The sequence below is a fragment of the Rattus norvegicus genome, chromosome 7, assembly GCF_036323735.1.
Source record: "Rattus norvegicus strain BN/NHsdMcwi chromosome 7, GRCr8, whole genome shotgun sequence".
NCBI classification, from domain to species: Eukaryota; Metazoa; Chordata; class Mammalia; order Rodentia; family Muridae; genus Rattus; species Rattus norvegicus.
In genome coordinates, this window is record NC_086025.1 from 116351488 (window position 1) to 116367018 (window position 15531).

At 46.6% G+C, this 15531-nt stretch overlaps 1 protein-coding gene across 7 annotated transcripts in view; it reads right to left on the reverse strand.

Moving 5' to 3' along the window:
* Arfgap3 (ADP-ribosylation factor GTPase activating protein 3) overlaps positions 1–7813 on the reverse strand; it is a 46305-nt gene extending 38492 nt beyond the window's left edge. For 3 of the 7 annotated variants that reach the window (XM_039079783.2, XM_063264156.1, XM_063264154.1), the window contains exons 1-2: positions 7595–7813; positions 215–333 (exon numbers count right to left, since the gene is read on the reverse strand). In XM_039079783.2, the coding sequence (XP_038935711.1) occupies positions 215–333; positions 7595–7663 (188 nt within the window). In that variant the 5' untranslated portion in view covers positions 7664–7813. The remainder of the gene's footprint in view (positions 1–214; positions 334–7594) is intronic. The other 4 variants (XM_039079782.2, XM_039079784.2, XM_063264155.1 and 1 more) reach the window with 4 other exon arrangements.
* Between the last annotated feature and the right edge of the window lie 7718 nt (positions 7814–15531).

Below are 15531 nucleotides of genomic sequence, written 5' to 3' on the forward strand. Positions count from 1 at the left end.
TGGAATAGTAGACGCTGAGTGTGCCCTGAGGCTGAGGAAACTGGGCTGATGCCAGCGTCCAGATCTGCCCTGACTTGGATGCTATGGGGGTAGTCACTTCACCATGGTGGACTGCACCCTCAAACGGTGAGCCAGACCTTTCTCCTTTAAATACTCCTCCTGTCTCAGGTGCTGAAGACATCCGTGTAACAGCCAGCGGGGAAGAGTTACTTACCGAATAAAACTCAAGTGGACCCCAAGCGACCGATGTGATCCGGAGCAGTCAATGCAGAGAAACACCCCATAGCTTATGCTTGCCCAGCTGGGATTTTTGGCACCACAGTCAAAACACACCTGAAAGAACAGACATTCGTTAGACTTGGGGACCAACTGGCATTAGCAGGTGACTCAGCCAGGAGGCCAGAGTACAAAGTCGATGTGAAGGTGGCTCAGATGTGACAATCTTAAGGCAATGTGTCACCCAGAGGCTGGGGAAACTCTCAGTCCACTAAGTGGACTTGCAGGCATGAAGACGGGTGGTCCATCCCTAGGGCCCCTGGGGGAGGGGAAGAGGACAGCTGGCAGTGGCTGCATATTGCAAGGTAGGCAGAGACAGGCAGAACATCTGCTGGCCATGTTCCAAAGCAGTGAGAGAATCTGCCTCAAAGAAACAAGGAAGATGGCATCTGAGAAACGACAGCTGAGATTTGTCTTCTGGCCTCCACACAGGTGTACACATGTGCTTACACACTAGCACACATGTGCCCATGCATCCCCATGGACATACACACACAGGAAGAGAAAGGATGTCACCTACGTTTTCCAAACCCTCACATTTTTCTTATTATAATGATGATCTGTAATTACAGGAATTAGAGTAAAACAATACAGTCCCACCCCAAACACTGACGGTGAACACTCAGTAGGGACCCTTCCTACATAAATTCATGCCTGTGAGGAACATGACTCTGCTGGGACACTGTCCCACACTGTCACCTGGGCAGTGCTTCTAGGTGTGAGTCTTCTCTCTCTGTCAGATGCCAATCGTCCCCCACCTCCTAATATTCACACCCTCACACAACCTCTGCCTCACCTTACCGAGGTGCCGTGTAGGAGGTGGTGGGAGGAATCATCTACCATTTTTGAGATTAGTGCTGCCCCTGGGCCACTACCTCTTGGGATAAACCAGCTATGGTTTCTGAAGGAGACTGAGACAGCCCTGGGCAGAGCCTCAAGTGCTAGGGCCTAGCTGAGCTGCCTGTAGAGAGAGTGGAGGCCTGCCCACACCACACTGCTCAAATGACCGTTGCTGTGTCACAGACAGGACACACCCAGCCAGCTAAGTGACTCCACACTCCAGAACTCAGAACCCATGTGGGTGAAGACGCTAAGTTTGGAGGGGTGCTCCAATGCTCCTCTTTGAAACACGACACTCTGAGAACTATTAGCTATACAAGTCACCATGGCAGTGTCCTCTGCTCTGGAGGCACTGAGAGTTCCTGCAGGGCTGGGCCTTCCCTGTAATCAGCTTTCTCTGTTAGCATAGGTGCTTAGTGCTGGCTGAACAGCTCTGAGTATTTAGCTCCCACGGACCTTGACCCCGTAGTTCTTCCTCCTAAGCACTCAGTAAACCTTTGTAAGCCAAGTTAACAACAGCTCACCAATCATTGCCAGCTTAAAAACTGCCAGCAGACCCTTCAATAATGATGGCAGAAAACACTTGCTAGGCCACCCAGAAGGTTCAGTGGGTAAAGGTGCTTGCGCCAAAGCTTTGATGACCTGAGTTCAATTCCTGGATCTTACATAATAGAAGAAACGAATCAACGAATCCCTTAAGTTGTCCTCTGACCTACACAAGCAGGCCATGGACTGCACACATACCATGGTACTCCTATGACCCCATCCACCACAAAATAAATAAATACATACATAGTGTCTTCCACAGGCTTTAATATTCATAATTAACTCAAGTTAGAATAGCAATTACAAAATTCCCACAGAGGAAAATTGTCTTTAATTTTTTTTCAGAACCCACCTCACTCTAGATACAGTTTCTAAAATAAAAAGGACCCTCAGGAAAGAGCTGCTTCTGGCCCTGGGAAAGGAGAAACTACAAGCTGCTAAAAGCCATCACCAGCAGGGCTCAGGCTGATCGGAGAGATCAGAGGGCGGGTGTGGAGTGACATCGGGCATGGCGAGCAGCTGGCCAGTGACTCACTGTGGTGTTCTCTGACTGCCGGCTACGTGTCAGACACTGTGACAGGAGCCAAGGTACAAAGGCGTGGATTCCATCATAGAATCCAGCAGGGCATACTGAGACCCAGTCATTGCCGGGCCATGTGCTGGCTGGCCTGTGGGGGAGAAACTGACACAGACACCACACAGTCTGGAAGTAAGGCGCTTCTCTGAGGGGACACTGCTGCTCACCTGACTTTACCATGCAACTCCCATCTTGTGCTGTCCCTGGCACAAATGGCGCCCACTGGTCTAGTGGGAGAGGCAACCCATTATGTGATCTTATGGCTGTAGGTTAGCATAGAAAACACGGTATCCTATGCAAGGTCAAAGACGGGACGTGGCCCCGTGGAAGATGGGAAGGCAGGGGTTTGCTGTGCATAGTCTAGGACAGTAAACTGAGCATCAAGTCTGATGGTGGCTACAGGGGAAGGGGGACACGGTTGGGGTCTGCTCTCTTTGATAGGTGACCCCAAACAAAAATATGATTTTTAAGGAGAATTCAGTTCGTAGAAGGGGAAAAAGAAACAGCTTTTAGCTGACAGTGTTTGGCCTGATGATGAGAATTTTCTTACCGAAACAGAAGCTAAGGCTACACAAAACCTTCACAAAAGCCGTAGGAAAAGGTTTATCACCTCAGCAGCCTCGCTGACTGTGACACTTGGAAAATCTCCTGCCACCTTGGCCAACTTGTGGCAGGTTGAGTGTTCTGCAGTTCCCTGTGAACGTTCTTGATGCTTTTCAAGCGAGGGCATAAGCTCTCCATTTTCTGCATTTGACAAACTAACCACTGGCCTTCGCCATATTTTAGAGAGAGTAAGGAATTAATCAAGTATCCCAGCTGGGAAGCAGGAACCAGAGATGGAATGGTGGGGCCTGCCTGGGAAGTGGAGGCAGGAGGATCAGGAGTTCAAGGTTGTCTTTAGCTACACAGAAAACAGGAGGCCAGCCTGGGATACCGGAAACCTCACCTCAGAACAAAACGAAAACGAAAGGCAGGAAGTAGATGTTTCACCCATGTTAGTACCGCAGCATGAAGTCCTTCTCTCCTTTAAAAATGAACACAAGTGTTTGCCTTGTGCATTTGCCTATGCCACATGTGTGTCTGCTGTCCACAGACACCAGAAGAGGGCATCGGCTCCTCAGGAGCTGGGGTTATGGATGGTGATGGTAACCACGTGGGTGCCAGGAACCAAACCCAGGTCCTCTGTTGGAGACATATGTTCTCTTAACCACTAAGCCATCATTCCAGACTCCTCTATCTACTTTTTAAAAAAATTATTTTGTTTCTAATTGTGTGTGTGTGTATGGCAGTTGCCCTTAGTCCAGAGGCATTGGGAACTGGAATTACAGGTGGTGGTAGCCACCTGCCCGCAGTGCTGGAGGCCTCACTCTCCTTGACAAAGGCAGCACACGCACTGTCGATGCTGATCCATCTCCCCATCCCTTCCTTTTCCCACCCCTACTGCAGGCTCCCTGAAGGTCTGTGCCAGGTCTACACCCACAGTGTGCAAGTCCTCGGTGCTTTCTTTCCACAACACCGGAACCAGGGGGTTCTGAGCAACCCAAGAAGCTCAGTACAGAAAACAGCCTGCGGGGCTGGAGAGATGGCTCAGAGGTTAAGAGCACCGACTGCTCTTCCTGAGGTCCTGAGTTCAAATCCCTGCAACCACATGGTGGCTCACAACCATCTGTAATGAGATCTGATGCCCTATTCTGGTGTGTCTGAAGGCAGCTACAGTGTACTCATATACAATAAATAAAATCTTAAAAAAAGAAAAAAGAAGAGAAAGAAAACAGCCTGCGAGCTGAGCCCTTTCATCCAAGCAGACTGTCATCGATGCAAGGAATCGGACAGTGAATTCCAAATAAAAGTAAATCCCGCTGCTTTCCTTCTGCCTTTTCTTTTTTTTTTTTTTTTTTTTTTTTTTTTTTTTTGGTTCTTTTTTTCGGAGCTGGGGACTCCTTCTGCCTTTTCTGACAACATATTTTTGGGCTCCCTTTTCCCACACACAACCCTTCCCCCTTTTAGACAGGGTCTCCTGTAACTCAGCCTGGATCACACTTGTTCTGTAGCTGTGGGTAACTTTGAAGTCCCAATCCTCCTGCCTTTCCCTCTAGGGCTGCAGCGAAGGGTAAAGCACGGTATCACGCTTCCAGCCCTATTAAAGCGAAACGTTTACTTAGAGGGCATGTCCTAACCCCAGATGAGTCTTTACATAGTGTACCTATTTAATTTCCCTTTGTGAAACAGCCTTGTTATATGGTCTAGCCTTGAATTTGGCAATCCTCCTGCCTCAACTCAAGCATTTTAGAAGTGCTGTTAAGCCAGACATGATGACTGGATGGCTTGAAGCCATCTTCATCTTGTAATTTTGTCATTCAGAAAGCTGTGGCAGGGATTGTGAAGTTCGAGACCAGCCTAGGGCTGCACAGTGAGTTCAAAGCTGGCCTGGGCTACACAAACAAGACCTGTCTCAAAACAAAACAAAACAAAACAAAACAAAAAACAAACAAGCAAAAAACAAAACAAAAAGCAAACAAAACAAAAAACAAAAAACAGAACCCTTAAAGGTATAGTTCAATGATAAAGTGCCAGTCTAGAGTACACAGGGCCATAAGTTCAAACCCCAGTACTACACTAGAATGGTGGGGCTTACTGTTGTCCAGTCCTTCTAGTCATTAAAACTAGTTTTCACCAGCAGGGCATGGTAGGGCCTTTAATCCCAGTACTGTGGAGTCAGAGGCAGGTAAATCTCTGTGAGTTTGAGGCTAGCCTGGTCTACAGAGTGGGTTCCAGGACACCTAGGGATACACAGAGAAACTCCATCTCGCAAAAACAAAGACAGAAACTAGTTTCACCATTTTTTCAGGTCAAATCCATCCAATCAATAGTGGCTTAGAGCCATCCAGTCAGCAATGGCTTCAAACCAGGACCATAAAGGAAAACCAATGCCATGAGGCATGACCGGAAGCTACTTTGGAATCTTGCTTTAAAAACCACATCCCAGGAGAGATGGCTCAGTGGTTAAATGCACTGACTGCACTGACTGCTCTTCATGAGGTCCTGAGTTCAACTCCCAGCAACCACATGGTGGCTCACAACATCTGTAATGGGATCTGATGCCCTCTTCTGGTGTGTCTGAAGGCAGCTATGGTGTGCTTGTATATTTAAAATAAATTAATAATTAAGAAAAAAGAAATCATATTATAGAATATAAAGTTTCCATAGATGTGCTCTTCAGAATAAAATGAAAAAAAAAAAAAAAGGCTACATTTATATCGATTAGAGTTCAACCAGGCTTTCCTCTGTGAATGTGTCTGTGTGTTTACATTTTGAGGCAGGTCTCACTTTGTAACACATCCTAATCAAAAAACCACCATGTAACTCAAGCTGGCCTTTAACTATTGGAAATCCAACTGCCTCAGTTTCTCCCAAGTGCTAGGATTATAGATATGCACTGTCATGGCCAGCTGGACAATAATTTTAATGTTGAGATTGTCTAATGCAGTCTAAGGCTCGCTTAGAACTTGCTGTGTAGCTGAGGCTGCCCCTGAACTCTTGTTCTTGCCTTCACCTCCCAAGTGCTGGGATCACACCATGTGCTACTGTACTCAGCTAAATTTTAAGATGCAAACAAGCCCACGTGGGCTCCTTAAAAGTGTCTCCTGGCACTGACGACACTGACTTCTTAATTAAAAGGCGTGTCTTCCCTGTTTGTTGTTGCTTCTTGCTCTTTGTTTTGTTATTTAGCAGCGGCTTTTTGCTACATTCCAAGGGAATACATATTGCTGTGGTTCAGGGAACAGAGTAGCATATGTATTTTCCAACCCTGCCAGCTGTAGATCCAGTCTTGTGTGGCAACAAGAAAGTCCTTGCTACACACAGATCAATCTAAGTTTGAAAAAAAAATCAAGAAGATACTAAAGCGACAGACATGGGACAGCACCTAGAAGCCAGCTCCCCTTTCTTATACCCACCAGACATTATCACCCCTACGTAACCATTTCCTCCATCAGAAGGCTATAAAAACCCAGGGCTCCCTTCCACCATCAAGATATAAAATGGCTGAGGTTTGTAAAGTGCTGGAACTTTCTATGCCAGCCATTCAGGACCCCGTAATCATGGCTGTGCCCATTAACAGATGTTTCCTCAGAGGTGAAGGTGGAGACCAGATGGACCTCAGAGAGGGGTGGGGAGAGTCCACAGTGACACGACAACCCTTTGCACTCTTCGGGTTCCACCCTACTCCGTCATCCTAGGGAAGTGGTCACCTTAACCCCATGAATCATAACAATACTACCAAGCCACATGCTTGAACTTATGTGGCTCAGTGGTTGGGGGTGGGGACACATAAGGGACAGGAAAATTGTAGGGGTGGACCTCAACCTCCAGAGTGATGAAAGTGAACTTTAGTGAGCTTCCTCAGGAACACAGAAAGCTGGCAACCGGGGCAGAGAACCTTGGCATTACTGGATTGGCAAAAAGGCTGCCACCAAAGGACAATGGTGACAAGGATCCAACAGGTCCCCACCCCTGAAGAAAACTCAAGACAAAGTCCATGATGGGGAGAAGTCCTTCTTTCCCAGGACCTACCTAGTACCACTTAGAGTTCTGACCCCTAGACAGTCTCATCCCTGGGTCTAGGTGGCTATAATATTTACCCTTAGCTCACAGAGGCCAGAAGACGTGAACTATGCCTCTTCAGCTTTCTCAGAGCCCAACTATACAACCAACTGACACACTTCCATTGTCCCCCCAATCCCACCCCACCATGTCTGTGCTTCTGGGTCTAGGTGCTCTGGTTTCCAGACCTAGGCACCCCTAGAGGCTATGAGCTAGCCTTCTCTCTAAGCCCTCAGGTAATCTGGCTTCTGATTCTGGACGCTCCAAGAGGCCCATACACCAGTCCTCTCTCTGCTCCGAGATGCACTGGGCTCCTGTCTCAGATATCCATGCACCAGTCTTCTGACTACCCCCAGGTGCTCTGGTCTCTGGTGGCAGACACCCCAACTGTCCATGTCCCAGCTCTCCCTGTGACCCCAGGCACTCTGCCCTCGGATGCTCCACATCCCATATGTCCATGCCCCAGTCCTCTCTGTGACCCCAGGCTCTGCCTTTTGGTCCTGAACATCGTCCATATGTCCATGTCCCTCCCTGTGCCCCAGGGCCTCAGGCCAGGTGCTTGCCAGACCCAGTACTCCATCGCTAAGCCCCTGATGTGCTCCCCCTCTTCTGCCCCTTGCTGACGAAGGTTGGGGAGCGGAGGCTGCCAGGCCCACAGTGCGACGTGTCACAGGCCGAGCGGCTCCTCCCACGGCCGCGGCCACACCGGGGTCCAGCGGGCCGCGGGGTCCTGAGCCCGCTTGCAGCCGTTACCTTGTTAGTGGGCACCGAGCGCAGGCGCTTGAAGATGGCCAGGATGTCCTGCTTGCTGGGGTCCCCCATAGTTACCGAGAACCGAGGTGAAGCAGTCTCCAACAACCGGGAAGAGAAGCGGTTGCCGCCTCCCGGAGACCGAGGGGCGGGGCTGCGCGTGACGAAAGGCCCCGCCCCTGCCGCGCCCAGGCTCCGCCCACAAGCGGGCGCACGCGCGTTCTCCTTCACTCCGGATGTCCTGCGGCGCCACTGGTTTCTCCGGGTTCCAACTTCGAAGTCGGGCGCGGCAGGCGCATGCGCGGACAACTCCATGCCTCCTTCACTCTTCCGCAGTCCTTCCCCAGATCTCTGCGTTAGTCAGGGTCCTGCAGGGCCCTCCCAGGCTTTGCTCTGCGCAGGGAGCACCGGACTTATCCACTGGATTTGGCAGCATTACTGCCCGTTACTGGCCCATGGCCAGTCTCACACCTATCCCTCAGGATGGCAGAGCCAGCGGGTCCCATCCTCATAGATCCTGCATAGTAGCACTTTTTATTTGTACTTCAGCTAAAGCCAAGCCCTGAATGAAAATCTACTGGAAACTGCTGTCTCATTTTGTCTCTCCCTTCTGTGAAACCCAGGCTAGCCTAGAGCCCACTGTGTAGTCAGTCCCAGGCTGGACTTGAACTGGAGATCTTCCTGCCTCGGCTTCCTGCTGCTGAGATAACAGGTCTGCACCAAGTCATACCTGTTTGGTAATCTTGTAATTATAAATTGTCTGGTCTGTTAATGGAGAGAGTTCTCGCCTCTAGGCAACAAGTTCTGTCAGGGTCAGAACTGAGAACTCTAGAAAGACCAGACACATGTCTGTGTTTAGTGCTTGGGGCTCCATCTAAACCTGGGATTGCATTAGTAGCTACAAAGATTGGACTTGGGAGCAGGTGCCTGTTTTACAGGGGTCAGGGTGGAGCAGCTGGCAAACATGACCTGAGGTAGAGCGTAAGAGAAGAAAAACAGGTTTTGGTGTCAAGTGCAGTGCCCCAGCTTCTGTCCCAGTTCAACTGGCTGCTTCCCAGCCAGGCTGCTTTAGGCACTTCTTAGCATTCACCTTTCTGAAGGAGTTAGAGGTGAAGTATGTTGACCAGAGCAGCATTGCAGCTTCAGGGATGTTCTGGAAAGGGCCTTGGTGTGAAGTTGGGACCTCACATAGCCTGGGCAAGGACAGGAACTGGCACCTGGACAAAGTTTTCAGCACAGAGTGACAAAAGGGCAGGGAATAAGAGACAAAGACAGCAGATAGCACAAGAGGAAGAAGGAAAAAGGAAGAGTGGGAAGGGTTATGGGGCAAAGGACTGCCTCTGGATAGATATGAGACAGCTTTGGTGTATAGGCAAATGACAGTTTATAAAGGGAAATCCATTTAGGATAAGTTGGTTTGGTTGGGGGTGTTAAGTGAACCAAGGGGGAGGGCATTTTGATAGCTGGACCTTGGTGGGTAGCTTTAGGAATGTAATCTAACGGTTTTTAGCAAGGAAAGAGGGAGGGCCAGGCCTGCCAGTGCCGTGTTTGCCATGCTCAGGCCTGCTAGATCCCTTCAGGCTGTGTAGTCATCAACCCAGAGCTGGACCTTTTCCAGGGTTAGAAAATGTGCAGTCTTCAGGAACAGCATATTGCTTCTGCAGACAACCCTCGCCATTTGAAGGATCTTCCTATCTTCATTCAAAATATCTATGGGTAATTTGTAGGAGTTAGGCGAACAGCTTTGCTGGTATGGTGATACAAGCTTTTTAACCTCTGGATTTGGGAAGTAGAGGCAGAAGGCTCAGGAATTCACGTAGTGAATTTGAGGCAGGCCTGGAGTACATGAGAACCTAGATTAAAAAAAAAACCATGACCCTGTCTGCTGTTTAGGCTGGGATTTAAATGTGATGGATCCAAGGAAGGATCAGGATCAGAAACTAAGGCATCAGGTCCCTTTCCTAGCTGTACACATGGTGCTGCTGAGGGTCTCCATCCTTGAATCAGCCAGCTTCACTGAATGTTTATGTTGTAGCTTTGACACCCTCTAACCCTTGTTTGTAGTTTACACAAGATCATGGGGAAAATGCCCTAAAAGGCTCTTTCACATTCACTTTGACTTAAAAGGGGAAAAAGGATATTACCTAATGTATTTGCCACAAACATTAATATTTATAAAAATGTTTTAAAACTCCAATGGAAGCCACTGTGCCTATACTCACTGCAGCACAGCCCACTGCAGTCTGGAGAGCTTGCTTTGACTATTTTGCTCAGTAAACTTCTGCTGAAATTGTTTCCCTCAGCTGAATTCTTTCCAAATAAGAACTGAGCAGAGGGCTGAAGAGATGATTCAGTGGTCACCAGAGGACTCAGGTTAAATTCTCAGCAGCTCATAACTGTCTGTAATTCCAGTACCAGAGGATCCAACACTCACACAGACATACATACATGCAGGCAAAACACCTGCACATAAAAATTTTTTGAAGTAAAAAAGTTACTTAAAAAAATGAGCAGAAAGCTCCAGTTGGTAAGTTTCATCCAAGTAAGAACAATCCCAGCTTTGACACTAGGGAGATGACGCAGTGGTTAAGAACACATACTGGGGGTTGAGGATTTAGCTCAGTGGTAGAGCGCTTGCCTAGGAAGCGCAAGGCCCTGGGTTCGATCCCCAGCTCCGAAAAAAAAGAACCAAAAAAAAAAAAAAAAAAAAAGAAAAAAAAAAAAAAAAAAAAAAAAAAGAACACATACTGCTCTTGCAAAGGCCTGGAGTTCAGTTCCTAGCACCCAGGAGGCTCCACTAACTCCAGCTTTAGGGGATCCAATACCCTTTTCTGGATTCCTCAGACACTCCTTCACAGGTGCACAAACACATGCACACACACACATTTTAAACCTAAAAAAAAAAAAAATCAAAACACTGAAGGAACATCACTCTTGGTGCAATAAAAAGAAAATGCTAGACAATCACCAAAATCATAGCTTCTCTTGAGCCTATTCAAGAGCAGAGGTTGCTAGGTAACCAAGTACGCTGGATGTAGAGAACTGAGCCCTAGCTTTTCACTGAGCAGAACACTGGAGAGGAGGAGGCCTGTCATAGGAGTTGACCGTAGGAAGTCAGTTAAAAGTGTAATGAAACGAGGAAAGATTTAGCATGGCAGTTTGCTTTATTTTTCTGAAGGCCCCAAGATGACCCAGTGAATGATACTGCAACAATTGGATGTCTGTTGGCAAATAATAAACAAAAACCCAGTGTCAACTCATCGCCTCACAACCATAAAAAAAAGCCTGAGAGAAGCTAGGGGTGGTGGGGCATGTCTAACTCCAGCATTCGGGAGGCAGAGGCAAGAGGATCTCTGTGAGTTTGAGGTAAGCCTGGTCTACAAAGAGAGTTCTAGGAGAGTCAGGGCTGCACAAAAAAACAAAAAAACAAAACCAAAAACAAACAAACAAAAAAAAAAAACCCCATCCCTGTCTCAAAAAGAAAAACCAACAAAACCCCAAACAAAACAAAAAAGTGTGGGCATGGTAGTCTCTGGTGAGCTTACTTCACAACAGTTTCTTTGATAAACAAGTGTTTATTTCTAACTCAATATGGTACAATGTATATGATATTGTGAGCACACAGTATGCATATAGATATATAATATTCACTTTTACAAACATACATACATATAGACAAAAGCCATTACCCATGAGTGTTAGTATCCACTGTTGGGACAAAACACTTGATACAACTGAAATGAGTGAAGATTTATTTTGGTTCATGGCTTTGGTTCATGGTTCTTTGGCCTGAGGCAAAACTGAACATCATAGAAAGAAACACTTGGCAAAGAAGAGTGCTTCCCTCATGACAGAAAGGAGACTGGGTTGAGGGCAAGATATAGCCCTTCAGTCTTTCACTTCCTGCAAATAGGCCTGATCGGCTAACTGTTCAAATATGAAATAATCAATGGATTAAACCTATAATGTCATCACCCTTATGATCCAATGATTCTTCAACAGTACCGCTTGAAGAACCTTCAACCTACCAGTGCTTTGGGGTGACATTGCATACCCAAATATGATAACCGTAACAACCTGCCATAAGTGTCAAAGTTTCACTAATAACATTGAAGTTCATGGGTTTCCTTGATCGGGGCTAACACTATTTATCTGGAGACCATGGCTACTGGGGTCAGGGCTGCTGTCTGGCCAGCCCTGTACAAAGCAGTCATTTTCCTAGTGCTCTTCCTTTTGGCCAAATATACTCTAGATCTGAGTCAGGTGCCCTGGTTCTTGTTAAATCAATTTTGGGGGCATTTTTAATTACCCTGAGGTGGTCACCATAAGGTACTGGTTTTTATCTATCCTTTCTCTCTTCTAATCAGGGTCTAATCCTACCTTAACCTTTTATGTCTTCTCTTAGCTGTCTGGATCACAGGGTGTGTATGTCTAGGGTCTTAGGAGTCTCAGATGAGGGTCTGGAATCATTTCACAAAAGATTAGCTAAAAGAGTCTCTTTTTCCTTTTACACATAGTATTAACTGGTGACTGAAATCCTAATGTCCAGCCAACTGGTCTTCTAATCTAATTCATGCTTATGCATTGCAGCAAGTCATTCTTTTTCTTGAACCTCTTAGGTGTGAATGAACCTCAATTAATACTCAGATGCCCATGGGGTAATTCCCAGGCCTACTCTTTAACTAGGATCCTGAAAAGGATGTAACTTGTTAACGGGAGAAACAACTGGAACCTCAGAGCTCTCAGAGCTGCTCTTTTTTGGCTTCCCCGAGAGTGCTAATGGTATCAGGCGTGGGTAACATGGATGTAAGAACTAGAATTATAGGTGCTCACAAAGCAGAGCTGTGCCAAATTCAAGTATCAGAAATCAACAAAGAGCCCAGAGGAGTTCAGAAATGGATAAGGCACAATACAGGTGTGAGTAGCAGTCCTAACAAAGGTCTCTTCCTCCTCTCCACCCCCATCCCCCACTTTTTTGGAGACACAATGTCGATTTGTAGCCCAAGCTGGTCTGGAATTCACTATGTAGCTCAGGTTGACTGCAGACTGACAATGCTAATACTTCAGCCTCCTGAGTGCTAGGATTTCAGACATGAGTCACCAGACCAGCTCAAGTGAAGTTTCTGAAGTCAGAGACTACTGGAATTTAACTAGTCAGCAGTCTCTAACAAATGCATTTCTGAACCAAAGACAAAGCCTAAAGTCTGTTACAGTGCTGCAGCCAGTCTGCAGTCCAAAGAGGAGAACAAGCTGGGGCCATCATATCTTGTGACAGTCAGTGAACAGACCAGAATACAGTGCAGACAAGCAGAGAAGGTTGCATTATGGTTGGCAGGGGTGCACATTGCAAATTGTCAAAAGAGAAGCTACTGGATATGAGTAACACAGAAGCTAAGGTTGAGCCACAAAGGCAGATTTGCACTGTTCCCAAGGCAGACAAGCAGAGAAGATTGCATTATGGTGGTCAGGGGTGCATATTACAAACTATCAAGAGTGAGCCTACTGGATATGGCTGACATAGAAGCTAAGGCTCAGGCAACCACAAAAGCAGACTTGCATGAACCATCACCAGGACTGGTCCTCTATTTGGGGTATCTAAGATCCCTTGGTGGCCATCAAAGAGATCAGCAATTGGTTGAGGGGGTCTTTTGTTCAATGCAGATTAAAAAAAAATCACAAATGGTAGCGTGTAGCTTTCTTCTTGTTAGCAGATCTGAACTGCTGTTTCAGATTAAGAAAAAGCAAAAGTAGTACTGGATGACAAGTCAAGCAAACAGTTAAAACAAAACATTTAAAAAAAAGCAAAGCAAAACAAAACAAAAATAAAAAGTTAGCTAACCTGGTAAAAACCAGGTTAGAGAAAAAAGGTAAGAACAGAGCCTTTTTCTTTCCTGGGGGACCTTCAGTGTTAATGCTCCCTATAAAGTCCACACACAGCTCAAAGGATGAGACACTCAGTATTTTGATTTGCATCCTAAATTTGAGGGGTGGGGGGGAGACAGTCAATACTCAATATACTCTTGACAAAGCAGGTTAAGTTTCAGCTTTTGACATCCAGATTGTCCCTATCAGGGACTATACAAAAAGTTCAGTCTAGCTACTGAGCTGTACCTCGGCAGATGCTGTGACTACCCTAAGCTTCAGTTTCCTCATCTGTGAAATGGGGACAGTTATTCCTACTTGCTAGGGAACAGGCAATACTCAGAGGTTGAGACATAAGCATGCTGCCTAGCAAAAGACAGGCACTCAGTAAGTGGGCTCACTGGAATGTAGTGATACTCTTGTATGTGATGACAAGCCAACAGAAGGCTTTAGTTCAATGTGACCAACTACAGGAAGCAGTCTCTGTCCTTTAAGTCAACAAAAGGCATCAGACACCCTCAGAGCTGCTTTTTGTTAGTCTGCAATCACTCTCAAACCTACCAGGTAGTCTCTTGTCAGTACTTGGCCTGGAGTTATACAGAGAATTTCCAGTCTTTGGACTTGTCTCTGTTGCTAACAAAAGCAGGGAAGCTTGTTGTCTGGCAACACAGGATGAGCATGGGAGGCACTAGCCTGGAAAGGAACAAGAGGCAGAATAGCCACTCCCAGGAATGTCTGGAAGTTGGACAGTTACTCGGCAAGTACTTGTGGAGTGAGGTCCTTGCTTTTTGCTAAGTAGCAAGAAAACTATTCAAAAGCAATATTATAGTATAAACCAGGGAGAAATGAGCTATGAAGAATGACCAAATGAGGTCATTTTCTGATGACTACTCACAGCAATAGTGTATTCACAATTTATTCCTGCTTCCAAATCTTGAAAGCACACACATTCACAAGGCAGAAATAAAAGCATTTAACACAGCTATGGGAAGTTTTGAGGAAATGAAATGGCTCAGAGCTTTCAGAGAGCCCAGAGTCCTCAGAACAAGAATCTGAAAATGGGAGTCTTCTGCATGAAGACCACTTCCAGCAGCATGGCCATTCATACTTACTCTACTTGTAGGTAGAAGCAGAAGAGCACACTGTACAGTGTACAAACAGGAAAAGCTGGCCAGCTCCAGAGAGCCAAAGGAAGAGTGGGTCTAGTGGACCTCCACTTGAGAAGCTGCAGGTTGAACACGAAGTGGCCAAAGGCTAATGAACATACTGAAGATTAATCACAGGTTCTTGCAGGGTGCTGAACCTGCCATAGGAATGCTTTTAACGTGCATCCGAAAGACCCATCAATTCTTAGATGCCTACATGGAAAGCCCTGTAAATAGTCCCAGAATCTAGCTGCCCTTCATTCCCAAGAAACTCCTGTCACCAAACAAAACTGTCTGGACCCAGGGAAGCAATGGTGATATGGACAGAATACTGGAGTCTGGTGGTTGTGGTCTCTGAATCAGAGCATACCTGTCAGGCAGCTATTTACTTTCACCACATCCTAGGGATTTGCACATCCTGTCCAGAGACTTGCTTATGCTGGACTGTATTGTTCTTAATCTTTCCTTTTACTTCAATGCTCTTCCTGTGGGCAGCCTTGTATAAGAGGCTGGGTAGACAGACTTTAGGAATGTTTAATCCATGCAGCTTTGTGCCTGTAATTTAAGATTCAAAATACAATGAGACAGAAAGTATTCTCATTTTCTTATAAGAAAAGTGAGACACTTGCCCATTTAGACCTTTTCTCTAAGGGGCCTCATATGCTACAGCTGCTGGGGCCAGATCTAGCTAAAAGGTTGCACAGTACAGCCCTCACCACTGACAAAATGAACACAGACATGTAATGAATGAGGAAGGCAGCTATGCTCATAGCTATGCCATCAATGTAGATATATGCTAGAGATCCAAAACACCGAGTGCTGGGATGCCTATCTCTCACCTACATCTACCTGGTTGAGCCTTGCTCCAGTGAGAGGCAGAGCAGATACATGACTTGCCCTGGAGAAGCACAGGGACTGGACCTGAACATGGAC